The sequence below is a fragment of the Castanea sativa genome, chromosome 3 (genome assembly GCF_040712315.1).
Source record: "Castanea sativa cultivar Marrone di Chiusa Pesio chromosome 3, ASM4071231v1".
Lineage (NCBI taxonomy): Eukaryota > Viridiplantae > Streptophyta > Magnoliopsida > Fagales > Fagaceae > Castanea > Castanea sativa.
Genome location: NC_134015.1, coordinates 46,918,742 through 46,938,074, shown reverse-complemented (window position 1 = coordinate 46,938,074; position 19,333 = coordinate 46,918,742). Strand labels below are relative to the sequence as shown.

General features: G+C 40.4%; 1 protein-coding gene across 1 annotated transcript; it reads right to left on the bottom strand.

The window, feature by feature from the left end:
• Positions 1-2,354: 2,354 nt before the first annotated feature.
• On the bottom strand, positions 2,355-10,481 carry LOC142629057 (cysteine-rich receptor-like protein kinase 3). The gene is made up of 8 exons (XM_075803051.1): positions 10,451-10,481; positions 4,913-5,647; positions 4,419-4,529; positions 4,167-4,306; positions 3,876-4,086; positions 3,548-3,782; positions 2,804-2,948; positions 2,355-2,681 (listed from the first exon to the last, which is right to left on the bottom strand). The coding sequence occupies exons 1-8, from the start codon at positions 10,479-10,481 to the stop codon at positions 2,355-2,357; spliced, it is 1,935 nt and encodes a 644-aa protein (XP_075659166.1).
• Between the last annotated feature and the right edge of the window lie 8,852 nt (positions 10,482-19,333).

The window sequence follows — 19,333 nt, the reverse complement described above, 5'->3', positions numbered from 1 at the left end:
ATTTATTTAATATATTACTACTAACTTTTATATATATATATATATATATATATATATATATATATATATATAAACACAAGATTAATTTTTTTTTTTTTAAAAGCACAAACATAACAAAAATTTAAGCACAACTATAATATTAGGCTTATTAAGTTATAATACCCACCCACAAAAAAACACAAAACAAATCCTATCTATAACCAAAAAAAAAAAGAGGCTGAATCAGAGTCATTACAAATAGTCAAATACGGCAGAATCATTAGATAAAAAGGGCTGAATCATTATAAAAAAACAAAAACTTGAAGGCCCAAAAATTGAAGGCCCAAACCGGACCCCAAATCCAAATATTTATACTTAATAATTTATACCTGAAGGCTGAAGATCAGAAGATGAAGTGAATGAGAACGGCTGTACTGATGAGGGAGGCGGAGAGTAGAGCAGCTTTAGAGAGGCGCCAAGGCGGACTATACTGATGAGGGAGGCACCGTCGCACCGAGGCGGAGGCGGTCTAGTCTTGCAACCTTGCTTCAGTTGCTTAAGCTGTTGCCTATTGAGTTTGAGCAGATGAGAAGTGATTTAAGTAAAGTAGTGAACAGTGGAGTGAAGAATCAGAGAGAATGAGAGATAGAGTACAGAGGCGGAGAGCAGAGAGAAACTGAGAAAGGTAAAATTTGTAGGGTTTGAATTGTTTTATTTGTTTTGATTTGTGATTGTTTGATGGTTAATCTCTTAGATTGAATTTGTAGTTTATCTGGATGATTTTTGGTTTGTCCAGAGGATAACAATGTTTAGCCAGATTTTGTAATTAATCTGATACTATTTTTTTTTTTTTTTGGGTTTAAATCTGATACTATTTTATTTTAATTTTTTGGGGTTTAAATCTGATACTATTTTTTTATTTTTTTGTTTAAATCTGATACTACTACCCCATATTTTTTTAAAATTTGGGGGCCTCCCTTCCCTTGGGGGCCTTAGGCGATTGCCTAACTCGCCTAAGGGAAGGGCCGGCCCTGTTTGAGGGCTATCATTAAAGAGCGTTGAACAATTTAATTTAATATTAGGGTCATTAGTCATGACTTACTTTCTTGTTGGGGACTACCTTAAATCGTTGAATAATTTTATTTTATTTTATTGCTTTTGTTAATGTAAATGAGACAAAAGATAATATTTCCAATTTAGTTTTCTCTTTTTTAATGTAATCAATTTTTTAGCTTTGAAAAAGATTGCTGTGTTTTGTTTTTAATATAAATATTTTACTATTTTAGTATGGATCGAGGTGCGTTCCATGCAATTTGGAGATGCGTTAACTAAAATCCTCGTATTTAAAAAATGAAGTCAAAACTTGGGAGATCAGTATTTTGTAGAGACAGCATAGAATCCCTCAAAATGAAACCTTAAAACTCGTGCTTTTCTTAAATAAAATATATAAATAAATAAAACCTCATACTTCGTCCAAATTTTGTATACTTTTAATGATACTCAAAATGTTATAAATAAATTTTATTAAAAGATGAACATTTTTGCTAATTTGCCTTTTGAATTCGTGAGAAAAATTGTATTGTTTTCATTTTGGTACTACATAAGTAATATATATATATATATATATATATATATAACATTTTTTATTTTTCTTATAATATATGAAAATACGATTATAAAATACATTAATTTTTATTAAATTAATCCAAATTGCAAAAAATAGATTTAATGAGATGACCTTAAAAAAATTATCACGCGCAACGAGCGGTTTCAGGGCTTATTATTTATAAATTTCTACGGAAATTGCACTTTATAACTTTAAACTATACCTTATATTACATTCTGCACCATTAACTTTTTGAATGCACGTATTGCACTCTAAACTATGACCATTGTAACACTTTGCACCTTGACACTAAGTTTGCTGTTAACTTGAATGGAAATTCAAAGTTTTGGGTGCATAGTGTAATCAAGATTATAGTTTAAGATGGAAAAATGTAATTTATCTTCTGTTTTTGACTGATTAAGAAGATGGAAAATTAGGTCTTTTCATATGATGCCATATTTTTCCATCTAGGTTAACAGGAAAGTAGATGTCTGGGTGCAAAGTTTAATAACGATCATAGTTTATGGTGCAAAACGTGCATTTGAAAAGTTTATGGTGCAAAATATAATCGGAGTGTAGTTTAGGATGGCAAAGTATAATTTTCTTTAAATTTCATATCAACTGAATATATGCCAAATGTGGGACTAAATACACACCCACAAAACATACAGTCAACTAATTCAATGTCAATTTGGGGCATCATAATTACACTATGTATCTCTAGCAAAAATGACCATTGAGGATACTAAAATTGACAATATTAAACATTTTAAATAGATATAGTTATAGAATGTGTAAAATGCATTTTAGAGTGATTGCCAGACACAAGCTGAGAATTGTAAGTTCTAGATGGTATATATTGACGGATTTCTGCACTACTGGAATTGAGAAATGGTGGATGTGTTGGCTGAGGAATTTCATGATTATCAGATAACATTTTCACTACCGTTGACATTGATGGCCGCAGTTCTGCAGAGGCTTGTACACATAGTAGCCCAATTTGAAGTAATCGAGATGCCTCCTCTTCTTGGAACATACCCTCTAAGTCTGGATCAACAGCTTCACATATCCTACCTATTCCATAAAGGTTCCAGACCTTTAAAAAAGATAAAAGTAAGAAGGTTTTGTTAGGTTTCCTAGCATGAAATTAGAGGAGGATTAGGATTACTTGTCTTTGAAGCCTAAATTGGCAGAAATGCCAAAGGAAAAAAGATTTACCATTTGTAGGATGGTATATGAACATTGGGAGAAGGTATAGATCCTCTTTCCAGATACAACTTCAATTACAAGAACCCCAAAACTATAAACGTCTACTTTCTCAGTCAATTTGCCGCGAAGAACATACTCTGGGGCCATGTAACCTCTACAAATGCAAATATGGTTAATGCCAGATAAGAGATGTATATGTAAGCAGAGATATTACACTGTATACTGTAAAGCTGTAAGCGTGGAATGTCAATGTGTGAATAGAACAAAAGGAAAAGGAATTGATACTTTACTAGTATTGTCTTTTTCCCTGTGGTGATAATTTCCAATTAACAAAAAGAACTTGAAAATAATACTAAAATTTATCCTAGAAATACTAATGTTTCTTAGTATGTACCTAACATATAATTAAATAACACAATGAACAATTACATGTTTATCATGAGAATATCAACTTTGGATCAATTTTCCCCTGGTTCAATACATTATATGAAACACTTCGTAACAATGGCACCAAGAGAGTAGTTAGCTAACACAGATTGGAGGTGTTCATCTAAACATCCTTTAAAATGCACTGAGACATAGTGTAATGATGAAATATCTGTTAATGTTACATAAAAGAAATAACTAGGATAAACCTTGAACTTGAAGTACCAAGACACAAGAATTTTTCCCACATGAAGAGGACATTAATCACAGGAATGATAAAGGATATTATGGACCAAGGAAGATAACCAAAGATTGTCTTGCACTTACAGTGTGCCAGCAATGCCAGTGCTGAGGTGTGTCTTATCTTCTGGAAATAATCTAGCAAGTCCAAAATCTGCAATCTTTGCTGTGAAGTCCTCTTCAAGCAGAATATTGCTTAATTTAATGTCTCTATGAATGATTCTCGTTTCTAGTTCCTCGTGGAGATAGGCCAAGCCCTCAGCCGTACCCAATATGATCTTATACCTCACCTCCCACCTTAGCAGCTGAAACTTCTTTTTAGCTGAACCAAATGAAGGGACATGTGTAAGTATTTAAGTAAAATGAGAAAGGGTTATCTTCTAACATAAATAGTAATTCAAGATTAGGTTACAACCAGAAAAGTAATCATGGACACTTCGATTTGGCACATAGTCATAAACAAGAAGGCTTTCAGGCCCTGCAATACTGCATCCCAACAACTTTACAAGATTTTTGTGATGGATGTTGCTGATCAAATTGACTTCATTGAAGAAATGCTCCACCCATTGTGTGGTATTGAAGAAAAGCTTCTTAATGGCAACAACCTGCCCATCTGGCAAAACTCCCTACTTTGACACAAAGAAATGTATTAAGTTAATTTCATTTTCAAAAATTAAAAATGTCAAAAAAGTAGACTTGAAATTACCTTGTAAACAGAACCGGATCCTCCCTGTCCCAGCTTATTGGAATTGTGAAAGTAATTTGTGGCCTTCTCTAGAACTTCATACTTATAATTGAGTTTTGACTTGTTCACAGGGGCCAACATAGCGCCTAGTTGCTTTCTCTCTGAAACAAATATCAAGTCAAGCTATATATTAAGTCCAGAGTACCTTCAAAAAAATAAAATGTCCAGAGTCTAGACAAAGTCTTTCAAAATCTAAGATATCAAAATAGGTACCTCTCGTCCTCTTTAGTACATTCTTCCTCACAATGAAGACAACCATTGCAATAACCAGCAAAAGAGCCAAAGCAGACGATGTTGCGGTCAAAGCTATAGCTAACTTGCTTCCTAACATTGATTAACATGTTACTCCGTGACCATCATTAATCAAAATAGAAATTGAGCAATTAGTAGACCAAATTATCTAATTAAGAAATCATTATTGTTGCTGAGATTTTTAGTACTATGAAGAATTTTTACACAAGAAACAAAGCATTACAATTTATCCTTTGATGGCATAAAATTAGACAATATGGGCTAATTCAAATCCCACTTTTTAGTCACTTTGTGCTGCAGTGGAAATGGAATAGAATCTTAATTGAAATTTATAAACAGCTAAAAAGGACAGTAATTCAAGGCTTCCACGAGGGAAAACACTAATTTCCCATTTGATTCGATGGAGGAAAGACTGAACAAAAAAAATGAAAAAAATTCATTGGAGCCAGACCCACCTTGATTACTGTTTATAACAGGCTGAGTCGAATTGGAACAGAACTTTTTTGTTGAATATTTCAAATAACAACCAGCGTTCAAGACCTTTCCTTCTTCTTTTGGAGTACATGATCTAATTTTAGAAACCGCATTGGCCAAGCAGTCCTCACAAGCAGTACCATTCACAAATTCCCAACACTGAGCCAATCCATAAACCGTGACATTTTCATTGGTCACAAACCCCACTGAAAACCCATCAGACTTAGGTGATTCTACTCTTAGATTCATCACTAACTGATTAACATTAGCGCTAAAAACAGAACCATTCCCGACAAACTTTTGGGCTCCACACACGGTCTTGTCTTCCACACTCAAGGTCTCATTGAAGAAAGAGTAATCATCGTACCTTAGATAACACCCATCATAGAAAAGCCTGCCACCACGAGTGGCTTTTCGAACTGGAAAACACCCGAAGATCTTAGTCTGGCACTGAGCAAAGCAAAGATCACACTCTGTATTAGTTAGATCTTTCATGCACTCACCAAAAGCATAAACTGTGGTATTACCAGTCCCGTTCACAACAGCTGCGTATCCTTTTGTGGCAATCAAAGGGGTCATTGTTTCCATGGCCGCAAAAAAGTTTCTTTTGAAGGTATCGCGCTGTGGTAAGGAAGTTTTGTTAGAGCATACGAGAGCAGCGTCTGTGGCTCTTGGGTCGGAAGGACAAGGATTTACAAACAAACATAAGGCTAGGAGGAGGAGGAGGAGGAGTAGATAAGACATTGAAGATGGATACAAAGATGAACTACAGACTTCAATGAAAGTTCTAAAAATCTTAAAATGGTAGTTGTGATGCAAGACACAATGTTATTGTAGGTGATAACAGAATTTTAAGACTATAGCACTGTGACGCTAATGCTGATGGTGTTGCGCGCTGTGGTGTTTTATTGAGTTCTTCTAGGTGATAACAGAGTTTTAAAACATTTTCCCAAAATTCACCATAATTTAAAATAAAAATGCTATAAAAATGGTTAAATCTTGTTATATACTCGCCAATGCACACAATTCGTGCACACAATTCTTAAAAAATACAATTTCAAGAAGTGCATATGTGCAAATTGTGAACAGTAGTAAATGTGCGATAATCATTAATTAAAGAGAAATATTACCTTCATTACATGATTTTTACAATAAATTATAAGTAGTTAGTTGTTATTTGCTTATAATTTGAATCGAATATTGTAATAACTTTTTTCCCTTTTAATAACAACCTGTAATAACTTGATACTTAATATTTTTTTTGAAAATATTATAGACAAAACATTTCTCATATCGAAATTGTAAAATCGTGTACTTAACTGAAATTGTATTTTCAAAACACAATTTCAAAGGAATGTATGTTGATTGTGTTAATAAACCATTTTAAGAAATATTTTATACTACTTTTATGAAAAATAGAAAAAAATTGTTAAAAAATCATTTGTTTTTTTTTTCTTTTCCCATAAAAAATTTCTTATGATTCTCTTATAAATTTGTAGACAAGATATTTCAAAATTAAGATCTCTCATGAAACCTCAGAATCCACTTAACTATCCTTTGGGAAGTCAAAAGGGTTTTTTTTTTTTTTTACACTTTGTTTGTTTCGATGGAAAACTTTGTGTACAGATAATTTTTCATGTTTTTCATTTTTTAGTAGAATCATAAAAAATTAGTCAAATGAAAACTATCTTTTGTCAATAGAAAAAAGTACAACTTATTTTTAAAAATTAATTTTTACTAAATTTTTTTGGAAAATAATTATATCTTACCACAAGCTAAATAAAAAATTTAAGAAATTATTTTTCAACTTATTTAAAGTTACTATCAAACATAAGAAAATGTAATGTGGCGTTTGGTACGGGATAATGTTTTAGGATTCCCAGGAATATTTAAAGATTCTCATGTTTGGTTGCAAATCACGGTAAGGAATCAGATGCCAGGGGAATGTGGATTCCCCTCTCAGTAGGAATGTGGATTCCCTTTAAAACGGGTGAGAATCCAGATTCCCAAGTTTAAACGAAATTGTATTTTTTATAAATTGACAATTTTAACCATTTTTTCATTATCATTTAAGCAATTAAGATCAAATATAAAACAAATTATTATGGATTAAATTCTTTTAAAATTATTATTAAGAATAACAGCATTTAAGAATTTAAATAGTTATTTTTGTATTATACCTGTCATTTTGAAATGTTTAGACTATAATTTTAATGAATTTTTCATAATTAATAGTTTATATTTGGTTTTTCATAATTTATTTAGATGAAGATTTTTTTTTTAAGGACTTGATAGTTCACATTCAAATCTAAGGATAGAATAGGAAATATAAATAATTCATTTAAGATTCCTGGGAATAAATCAAATATTATCATCTCACATTCCTAGGAATCTTAAGATATTCCCAATGAAACCAAACACAGGAATAACTACATTCTTAGAAATGTGATTCCTAGGAATCTGGATGCCGAGAGTAATGTAGATTCCCCGTACCAGACGTCACATAATAGTTTTATAGATAAATTTTTTTGAAAAGTGATACATTTTCAACTTTAAAAAAAAATATAATTGCTGAAATAAAGAGAGCATTAACATCAAAAGGAGTGGGTGTATGTTTTTCAAAGTCAAATGTAATGGAAAAGATAGGTCCCCATTGTTGGGAACAAGAAGGCCACCCTGACGTAAATTATTGTTGGAGGGTTGCCATTAAAGAGCGTTGAACAATTTAGTTTAATATTAGGGTCACTCGTCATGACTTAGTTTCTAGAAGATCTTGTTGGGGGCTACCTTAAAGCGCTGAACAGTTTTATTTTACTTTATTGCTTTTGTTAATGTAAATGAGACAAAGGCCAATAAAACCTCGTACTTGGTGCTTGTCGGAGGCATCATCCGTGACTTTGCTTCAGTGACGATTATTCGAGAGCTATTATATCCGGGGTGGCGCGACGTTCAATTCAGGGCAAGGTGTTTCTAGGAGTATCTGACTTGAAAAAAAAAAAATTATATATAATAATTAAAAAAATTTATTTGTTTACCTTTAAAAAAAACTAGGAACACCCTCAACCAAAATTAGGAATGCCTTCAAATAAATAAATAAATAAATAAATAAAATTATTTGTTCTACTTTCAAGCAAAAAAAAAAAAAAAAAAGCCCAAAAAAATTTTTGATAAAAATTTGAAAAAAAAAATTATATATATATATAAAACAGAGCAAGCTCACCAGGGAAAAAAAACCCAACATCAATCCTAAACAATGGATTACAAACCCAATCTAAAGAAAAAAAAATAAGGTAAAGCAAACCCAACATGGTAGCAAACCCATAGATTCTCAAAAAAAAAAAAAAACAAAAAACAAAACCCAATATACGCGATTACAACCTAACCTAAAGAAACCAGAGCAACAAAATTATCAAGTAAAGCAAAACCAGAACAGAGCACATCAACGACAACAACCAACGGACGGCGCCTCCGCCTCGAGCAACGCTGCAACAAAGCACATCGGTCATCACATCGGGCCTCAAACTTGAGCTCTAGAACCAAACACATCATGCATTGAAGATTGATCCGATCGGATCGGAGATCGGTCTTCCTCGCATTGACGTGCTGCCTGACGGCACCGTCCCTCAGCCTCAGGCATCCCTGCTCCCTCAAGTCCTTAACCTCAAGGTATTTCTCTCTTCTCCCTCTTTTTCTCTCTTACATATACGGATTATTGGGTATTTGGGTTAATGGGTTTCTCTCTACTCTTAGTCTCAGTCTCTTTCTCTTTATCTGAAGAATGAAAGTGAAATGAAAATTATGAAATGAAATGAAAGTCTTTCTCTCTCTAGAGACTTTATCTAATATTTTGATTATCTTTGAACAATTGATTGGCTGATTGCTTAGCTTTATATAACTTTATTAATATTTATTGCCCTTGTTTTTGGATTTATTGCCCTTGTTTTTGGCTTTATTCGTTGGTGTTCGTTGGTGTTGGTGTTGGTGAGATTCCATTAATTGTCTTTTAGTGTATTGTGATATGTGAATACCATTAATTGTCTTTTAGTGTATTGTGATATGTGATTATGAATTTATCTGATTGGCTCTTGTGATTGCGGGTCATGGGACTTATCTGTTGAGTGGGGTGGATGGGGGTATGGGGCCAAGGTGGGATATTCGAATTGGGGGAAGTTAATGCACATGAGATGTATGCTAGTGCAACTAATAAACTGTAAGTACACAATTGCACCTAGACCCAAAGAAGGTTATGGGCTCAGGCCCAATGAGCCTTAAACAATGAAATTTGTAGAGTGTGGGTTTGAAATCTAGATTAAAGGTACTGAGAACTTAATAACAGACTTTTATAAGTAAACACTGGTAAATAACGAATGATAATTGCAAATGGGTCTCCTCGGACTTGAGCCGAGGACTACTTCTTTACTATTTCTCTTTCTTCCTTAAAGATTACAATTCTTAATTTCTTTCTTAATTCCAGACCCCCCTCCCTCTTTGGCCTTTACCCCTCTTAAATACTTCTTTCCATCATACTTTTTGGACAGTGACTATAAGTTTCAGCCCTACTGTTCAGGGGTCACTTCCCCATTAATGCGGCTAGGGAGGTAGGTGCAGAGCCTTTAATGCGGAGGTGGCAGCCTTTGCTCTTGATATTTTCTTTAACGTTGGTGCATCTAGAAGGTTCAGGGTGTCCCCCTTTAACCATCGGGCCTTTCCTGCAGTCGTGCCTTGACCTTCATAATGAAGTTTTGAGTTCTCTTGGATCTGTCCGAGGAAAAGCTCCCCCTCGGCTGTATCCTCGGATCCTCGTCGTATGGGCCAATTCGTAGAGTTTAATTCTGGAGCAGGTCGGCCCTCCATGCTGTAGTCCAAAGGCCCACATGCCTACTTGGGTCCTTTTACTCCCCACAATAGCCCCTCAAAACTCTATTTTTCATCATCCGAGGAGAAAAAATAGGGTTTTGATTAAACGAGGACTTATCCCACACGTTTTGTAAATAACTGCACGTGTGGAAATCGTTTCACGTTCCAGAGGATGCCACTTGGCGGTTTTATTTTAAAAAACGCGCGCATTTATTACCGTAAGTTACACCTTGTCCTCCACGTTCAACAGTGAGATGAGCATCCAACGACCCCTGTTACTCCATGAAAATTTGGGCGGGACAAATGCAATTTCGAGGCCGCTTCCCGCACGTCGTGACGCTTCGGGAACCTGTGCCCTCATTTATTTCCTCAGAGGCTAATCCCATCAAAACATCAGTAATCACCTTTTGTCGCGTAAAATCCGTGGAAATTCGCACAACTTGAAATTTGTAAGTTCTTATTCCTTTTCCTTAACCCTTTCTCCTCGGATCCTGTCCTCGGCCCCCCTTTTAACTGTTCCATCTCTTAGAACTTAGTCTTTCGTTTCTTTCTAATGGGAAAGTTTAAGTGTCTAGTAGATACCGCTGCTGGGATGGAGGGTTTTAGAGCTAAGTACCTCATTTCCAGCGATGTAGGTTTAAGATACTGCCCGGCGGAAGCCGTGGCCGGTTCTAGGAAAGCCGGAGAGGTCATCATCCCAATGGTTGCCTTCGTAGAAGGTGGGATGACCCTCCCAATGAAACATGTTACCAGGGAGTATCTCCGCAACCACCGATTGTGCCCCGATCAGTGCGCTCCCAACGTTTTTAGGGTCTTAGGAAGCGTTGATGCTCTAAACGAGCAAATGGGTCTGAACCTCACGTGGCACGATGTCGTCTTTATGTATGAATGCCACAAACTCACTGAAGTAGGTTATTACATCAAATCCCGCTCTAGCGTAGTTAGGTTGATCTCCTGTTTGCCCAAGTACAATAAAGGCATGAAGGATGACTACCTCATCATCTCTGGCAACTGGCACGACGACCTCCACTGCCCAGTTGAGTGGGGAGATCCAGGTGCGACACCTTAGGATTTAACTTCCCACTCCATAACTCCCTAAATTATCTAGACATGTGCATTCGCATTTACTTGAGCGTCTAACTTTAATTTATTATATGTTCAACGAATCTGACCATGTTTGTTTATTTGGATGTTTTTCTTTGCAGATAAGCAAAACGTGCACCCACGCTTAAGCCACTGCAACGTTGCAGATTTGAATAGAGTGCTACGCTCCGAGGTGTTCGTCAGCGAAGACTTACAACTTAGGGCGGCTCATTTGATTCTAGGGTACAAACCTGTCTCCTCGGACTTTCGGGAGATCGAGAACGCAATAATTGCGGGTGACTGGAGGCGAAGAAGGATTCATGTGGCCAGGCCGCACTTCTTAGCTGACCAAGACCTTCCCGACGACCCCAACACCATTCTATACAACCGTCCTATCGCGGCAACCCCCCTCTCAACACACTCCCAAGCGACTGCTATCCCGGAGGAGCAGGTGTCCTCTTCACATACACTAGACGACAAAATAGATAACTTCCATCTCGAGGACATCGAAAGACCCCGAGGAAACCAATTCATCGTACTTTCTGACGAAGACGAAGAGCCCACCGAGGCCTCCGGAGTTGAAGGGTTCGTTGTTGCCCACCCCCCAGTCAAATCCGAGGAGGACATGGACAGACTTCACGGCCTTCTGACCAAGAGAGGCGAAAAAGTCGCCCAAGAAGACATGTGAGGGTCCCAAGCTCTTCCATCCTTGCCACCTCCCCCTCCTCCAGCCGAACCCAAGCTTCCACTCGAAGAGCCAAAAAAGAAAAGAAAGGGGGAGGCCGAGGAGACCGCCGGCGAAAACAAAAAGACCAAAACAACGGCCGCAGCCTAACTCGTAGCCAGAAGCTAGATAAGGGCAAAGGCAGGTGGCTCGTTCGCCGAGAGTGGGGAGATCCGAGATGTGGCCGAAGTGCGCCGAGCACCGGCCACCCGGTCTCCCGACCTAAGACCGGACGCGTGCACCAATTTCCTCGCGCCCGCATCGTGGCAATCCAACAAGGCCACGCCCACCACCTGGCCGATGCGTTGGAGCGCCCACTTCTGCTGCCCAAGGACATGGAAACCTTGGAGAGAATGAGCCAACCCCAACTATTCCTGTCTTTAAAAAGGAATTAGCCCTGGTAAGTTTAATTTTTTATGAACATTTCCTTCTTCATAATACTGGATTAATAAGGAGTGTCCTGCTACATCTAATTCTTTAACACTTTATGTAGGCCGTTCAAGAAGTCTTTGTAGCCGAGAAGTTTGTAGAAGACTCTCGGAAGAAGGCCAGACTGGAGCTTGACATTCGGATGGAGACTGAGAAGTCCCTAGGCCAAGCCCTCGTAGAAAATGAGAAACTCGTCTCTTAGGTGGCTGATCTCAAAAGAGAAAGAGATGGTGCCGAGGCCAGCCTGAAGACTATGAAGACTCAAATAGAAGGGCAGCGCAAGCTTCTCTGTCAAAAAGATGACAAGCTAGCCCAAGCTGAGAGGGAGCGCTCGGAATTGGAGAGGGAGCTTGCGCGAATGAAGGAGGAAGTCGGCGCATTCAAACGCTCTCTAGAGGCCGCCAAGCAGGCGAGTTATGAAGAAGGGGTAGCTACAACAGAGGAACAGCTGACAGAGGCTTTCGCGGCCTTGTGCTGGGAGTACTGTCAGCAAGTCTGGGGGGAAGCTCTAAATGTAGCAGGTGTTCCTTCAGCCTCGGAGCTGAGGAAGTCCGAGAGCGTTTGGCTTCCCCTGGAAATACAGGAGATAGAAGAGACTCCTGTTGTTGATCCTGCCCCTGAGGCAACTCTTCCTACTCTTCCCCCTACGGCCCCAAAGCTCGTTCTAGATCCTACAGAACCTTCAGGTTCCAACAAAGAGATGGAAGGGGGTGGGGATGCCGAGAAAGGCTTAAGCCAGACTGTGGAGCCCAATGTCCCTCCAACAAATGCAGCAGACAAAGGGAAACAAGTTATGTCTCCCTTTGAGTTAGAGCTAAGAAACACCGAGGCAACCAGCACTTCTCAGCAAAACCCCCCTCCAAGAGTTTAGGGACCAACCTAGGACTTCTTTTTCTTTGTAATAAGAACTTAGCATGTAATGTATGCCAAAATTATTAATGAAAGACAATTTTTGTACAACTTTCTTTTATTTTATATTTGTTTTACTTTATTATTTTTGGGCTTGTCGTAAGAGTTCTCATGAAGACATAGTTAAAGGTAGGTCAGAACAAACAAATCTAACTCCAGGGATTGCACAATTATAACCCCCACACAGCCATGCGCATATTTGCTTGGCAAAGTAAAATACTTAAGAACCTGACAGAGAGTGACTTAGTTTGGATATCAAACAATGCCTTAGTTAAACAATGCCTTATAATCTGTGGTATTGCTTTTAGTAGGATGTAAGGTCCGAGGACCATTCCTTACAAAAACTTGCTTAACACCTAAAGATATAGAATTTAAAATCCGAATTAATGAATGGTAAGATACTGATTTCCACAAAACGTGTAATAGAAATAAGAACAGTGACAAGATATTAAGAATAATAACTTTAACTGTTAAATTTCCCAAAGTAGGAGGTTCTAGGACCCGGCATAACTAAGGTTCCGTTTAACAAATGATAAGATATCAATTTCTACAAGGTTTGTGGTCCGAGGACTACACTTAACCAAGTTTCTGTTTGATTCTTAAGAATAGTAACTCCAAATGTTAATTTCCCCAAAGTAGGAGGTCCGAGGACCCGTCATAACTAAGGTTTTGTTTAACAAATGATAAGATATCAATTTCCACAAGGTTTGTGGTCCGAGGACTACACTTAACCAAGTTTCTGTTTGATTCTTAAGAATAGTAACTCCAAATGTTAATTTCCCCAAAGTAGGAGGTCCGAGGACTCGTCATAACTAAGGTTCTGTTTAACAAATGATAAGATATCAATTTCCAAAAGGTTTGTGGTCCGAGGACTACACTTAACCAAGTTTCTATTTGATTCTTAAGAATAGTAACTCCAAATGTTAATTTCCCCAAAGTAGAAGGTCCGAGGACCCGTCATAACTAAGGTTCTGTTTAACAAATGATAAGATATCAATTTCCACAAGTTTTGTGGTCCGAGGACTACACTTAACCAAGTTTCTGTTTGATTCTTAAGAATAGTAACTCCAAATGCCAGAGGTACTTATAACTTTGAAATGTTAGCTAACAAAAGCACGTTTTATTAATAATAATACCTTCTAAGGTTATTTACATTTCACGGGCGTGGTACAATTCTTTCATCTAGGTCAGTTAGCCATATGACCCTATGCCAGCTACTGAAATAATGCGATAGGGGCCTTCCCAGTTTGGTCCTAGCTTACCCCAAGCAGGGTTCTTAGAAGTGCCCACTACTTTTCTTAGTACAAGATCTCCAGGTGCGAGTGGCCTTAGCTTCATGTGAGCATCATATCCCCGTTTTAGCTTCTGTTGATAATAAGCCATTTGGACCATAGCTGCCTCGCGTCGTTCCTCAAGTAAATCGAGGCCTTTCTCCAGGTGTCCATTGTTATTCTCTGGGCTAAAAGAACTTGTCTTCAGGGTGGGAAAACGAGATTCCAGGGGTATAACCGCCTCGGCTCCATAAGTCATAGAGAATGGTGTTTCTCCCGTGGACCTGGGTGGCGTAGTCCGATACGTCCACAGAACATGTGGAAGTTCCTCTACCCATCTGCCTTTCGCATCGTCCAACCTTTTCTTGAGCCCACTAACTATGACCTTGTTAACAGCCTCGGCTTGCCCATTTCCCTGAGGATAAGCTGGGGTTGAATATCTATTTATGATGCCCATATTACCACAGTATTTCCTAAAAGCCTTGCTGTCGAATTGAACGCCATTGTCTGAGATAAGTGTGTGTGGAATACCAAATCTAGTGACGATGTTTTTTCAGACAAATTTCTTGGAGTCAACGTCTCTGATATTTGCTAAGGGCTCGGCCTCAACCCATTTAGTGAAATAGTCTGTCCCCATGAGAAGCCATCTTTTGTTTCCTGCAGCTCTCGAAAATGGCCCCACTATGTCCAATTCCCATTGTGCAAAAGGCCAAGGACTGGAGAGAGGGTTAAGAACCCCTCCAGGTTGATGAATATTAGGGGCGAACCTCTGGCATTGATCACATTTTCTGGCATAGTCCTGAGCCTCTCTCTGCATATTGGGCCACCAATAACCCTGAGTCAGAGCTCTATGGGCTAAGGACCTTCCCCTAGTGTGGCTTCCACAAATTCCCTCATGCAGTTCCTCTAGTAGTGCCTCCGTTGACTCAGGGGGCACACACAACAAGTACGGTCCTGAGAAGGATCGTTTGTACAGTTTTTGGTCCTCGAACAACTAGAAACGTGGCGCCTTTCGACGTATCTTATCTGCTTTAGATTTGTCCTCAGGAAGGGTATCATTCTTAAGAAAAGATATAACCGGGTTGATCCAACTAGGTCCAGGCCTTATCAGATGAATGTGAACTGTGCTGACAATGGTAAGAGTTGGCTCTAACAAATCCTCCACGAGGATAATCCTAGGCAAACCCTGAGCCGAAGACGTTGCCAACGTAGCCAAAGAATCTGCGTGAGTATTTCCACTCCTAGGAATGTGGGCTAAGACGAAGGAGTCAAATTCGGCTTGCTGACGCTTGACCTGGGCCAAATATTCCTGCATTCTGGGGTCTCTAGCCTCCATGGTGCCCGTGACTTGGCTGACCACTAACTGAGAATCCGAGAACGCCTGGACTACCTTTCCACCCATCCTATGCACCATCTTCATGCCCACCAAGATTGCTTCATACTCGGCCTCATTATTGGTAGCCGAGAACGCCAATCTCAAAGATTTTTTGAAGACAATTCCCTCAGGGGACATTAGGACAAGTCCAACACCAGATCCTCTCTGATTAGCTGCCCCATCCACATACACTTTCCAGGTCGAAAATACTGCAGCTGTGATCACACCAACTGGTTTTTCATCCATGTGTGCCTCTTTCAGGGTTTCTTCTAGCAATGGTTCGGTAAACTCTGCCACCAAATCAGCGAGGACCTGGCCCTTCACCGAGGTGCGAGGCTTGTATTTAACATCAAAGGCTCCCAAAATGGTTCCCCATTTTGCCACCCTGCCAGAGTAATCGGCACTGCGTAACACCACCTTAAGAGGCAACTGGGTCAGGACCACCACAGTGTGAGACTGGAAATAAAGAGGAAGCTTGCGCGTGGCGTGAACTATGGCCAGAAGCGCTTTCTCCAGGAGCAGATAGCGCACCTCGGCCTCATTTAAAGACTTACTAATGTAGTAGACCGGTCTTTGCACCCCGCTATCATTCCTTATAAGAACCAGGCTGACCGCGTGGATGGCCACCGCCAGATAAGCGAACAAGACCTCATCCGCCTCGGGGCGAGACAAAATGGGTGGCCGAGAAAGATATTGTTTAAGCTGTTGGAAAGCTAACACGCATTCCTCAGTCCATTGAAACCCTTTCCATTTATTCAACAATTGGAAGAAAGGACGGCATCGGTCAGCTGACCGAGAGATAAACCTATTCAATGCAGCAATCATTCCGGTCAATTTCTGGATCTCTTATGGGTTCCGAGGCGGCTGCAAATCCTGAATAGCCTTGACTGCCGGGTTCACCACCTCTATGCCTCTGTGAGTAATCATGTATCCCAAAAACTTTCCGGACCCCACGCCAAAAGAGCACTTTGAGGCGTTGAGGCGCAGCTTGTACTTTCTTAGCACTTGAAAGGTGTCGGCCAGATCTTTCACGTGTGAAGGTATTGTTTTACTCTTCACCACCATATCATCCACATATACCTCAATTGTCTTCCCTAGTTGCTGTTCAAACATTCTGGTCATCATTCTTTGGTAAGCAGCCCCAACATTCTTCAACCCAAATGGCATGACCGTATAGTGGTAGTTCCCTGTTGGAGTAATAAAAGCAGTCTTCTATTGATCCTCCAATGCTAACGGAATCTGATGGTAACCCTAGAAGGCATCCAAAAAACTCATTTGAGGATGTCCAACAGTGGTATCCATCAGTTGATCAATACGTGGCATTGGGAACGAATCCTTGGGGCAGGCCTTGTTCAAATCCGTGAAGTCCACACATACTCTCCACGTTCCATTCTTCTTTTTAACCACAACCGTATGCGCCAACCATTCGGGGTAGAAAACTTCTTTAATAGCCCCAGCCCTCTTAAGTTTGAACACCTCTTCCTTTACAGCCTCGGCATGCTCTTTGGAAGAGCGCCGAGGTGGCTGCCTTCTCGGCATAATGGCAGGGTTGACGTTTAAACGATGACAAATGAAGCTCGGATCAACGCCTGGGGCCTCATAAGGGTCCCACGCAAAGACATCAATATTGTCTTTCAGAAATTCCAACAACTCCATCTTCTCTTGGTGTGGCAAACGTATGCCAACTTGGAAGAACCTCTTCGGGTCATCTGCTATTAAAAACTTCTCTAACTCCTCACAAACAGCCTCATCTCCTGTCACCGCCCCAGGTGCATCCGGAGCTGTTAATTGCTATGACTCTCGGATGGGCAAAGCTGATGACTCGGCTTCTAATTGATGAAGCACTGCGGCCGATATGCATTGCCTGGCCACTGATTGGCTGCCGAGGATTTCCTCAACATACTCCCCCGAGGGAAACTTAACCTTAACATGCAAGGTAGAGGAGGCAGCTCCCAGAGCGTGCAGCCATGGCCTGGCGAGGATGGCTGTATATGGGGAGTACGCATCGACCACAATGAAATCCACCTCAACCGTTTCTGAGCCGGATTGGACGGGCAAACGAATCTGTCCCTTCGGCACAACGGCCCTTCCTTCAAAGCTTATGAGTGGCGAGTCATAAGGAGTAAGATCTTCCAACTTCAGCCTTAACCCTTTAAATAAATCAGGGTACATGATATCTGCACCGCTGCCCTGATCAATCATAACTCCCTATCCTGAGAGTGACCACAAGAGCATCGTCATGGGGTTGAATGGTACCAACCTTATCTTCCTCCGAAAATCCCAAGACGGGTAAGGTCACCTTCAACCTCTTCGGCCTGCAGCCTGGTTCCTCGGCCTAAGAATGGGAAACCGCCATCACCCTAGTGGGGCTCGAGCGTCCCGCTAAAGTAGCCGAAAATAACATTAATCGTTCCCAATGCGGGCCGAGATGGATTATTCTTCTGATTGTTCTAGCCAGATTGATTGCCCTGTCCACCAGGTTGACACAAATGCTGCTTTAGTTTCCCTTCACTGACCAGCTGCTCCAAGTGGTTCCAAAGGGTCTGACAGTTCTCTGTAGTGTGGCCCACATCCTGGTGGTACTGACAAAAGAGGTTCTGATTCCTCTTCGCAGGTCTCCGCCATCTTACTGTGCCATCCGAAGAAGGGCTCCTTACGAACTTTCTCCAACAACCGATGTACCGGTTCTCGAACACAGTTGTTCCGCCCGAGGTGCCGCCGAGCCGACCGCCCAACATAATCTCTCCTCGGCTTGTTGTTATGGTACCCGTCCGACCCGAAATCCCTTCTCTCCTCGCGAGATAACCTTCTCCTTACCCTTTCCTTGCTGCTGGTCTTCCTCCACTCTCTTGTACTCGTCAATGCGGTCCATGAGGCGACGTACGCTGCGGACGGGCTTTTTAGTCAAAGACTTTCTCAAGTCATGATCAGTAGGAAGGCCTACCTTAAAAGTATTGAGCGCCACCTCATCAAAGTCACCATCTATTTCATTAAACATTTTCCAGTACCGGTCAGAATATGCTTTCAACGTCTCCCCTTCCCTCATGGTCATGGATAGCAGCGAGTCCAATGGCCAAGGTACTCTGCTACACGTAATGAACCGCGAAGCGAATGCTCTAGTGAGCTCCCCAAACGAACCTATAGACCCCGATTTAAGGTCGTTGAACCACCTCATAGCAACAGGTCCCAAGCTAGAGGGGAAAACTTTACACATCAGGGTCTCATTGTGAGAGTGCACTGCCATCCTCTAGTTAAAGTGACTCACGTGCTCCACCGGATTAGTCCGGCCATTGTAAATGGTAAAGGTGGGCTGGGTAAACCTCTTGGGAAGCCTCCCCTTCTTAATCCTCCGTGAAAACAGAGATTTAGAGAGTTGGTGCAATGCCCGACTCATAGCATTGTTCCCCAAGCCCCTTGAAGGAAGCTTCTTGCGTCTGCGAGCTGGCTGGTCGTCCTCCTCACCAGAGGACATTGCACTAGGGGGTGAGCATGACCTTGAGCTGTAGCTAGCTCCCCGTACCTCCTCTGAGGAAGGACTAGATGAGGACGGTGAAGACTTGCGTCTGGCGCAGCGTAACTTCCTCTTCAAACGATTAATCTCCTTCTGCATGGCTTTAGCACCATCCTCATGGGTGGTACTACCCCCACCATGAGTATGGCTAGCCCCGGGGTATTCTGTATGGACACTTCCCTCACGATCCCTTCGACGCTCAAGACGCTCGAAAAGATCCTCCGATTGCGATCCCTGTGACTC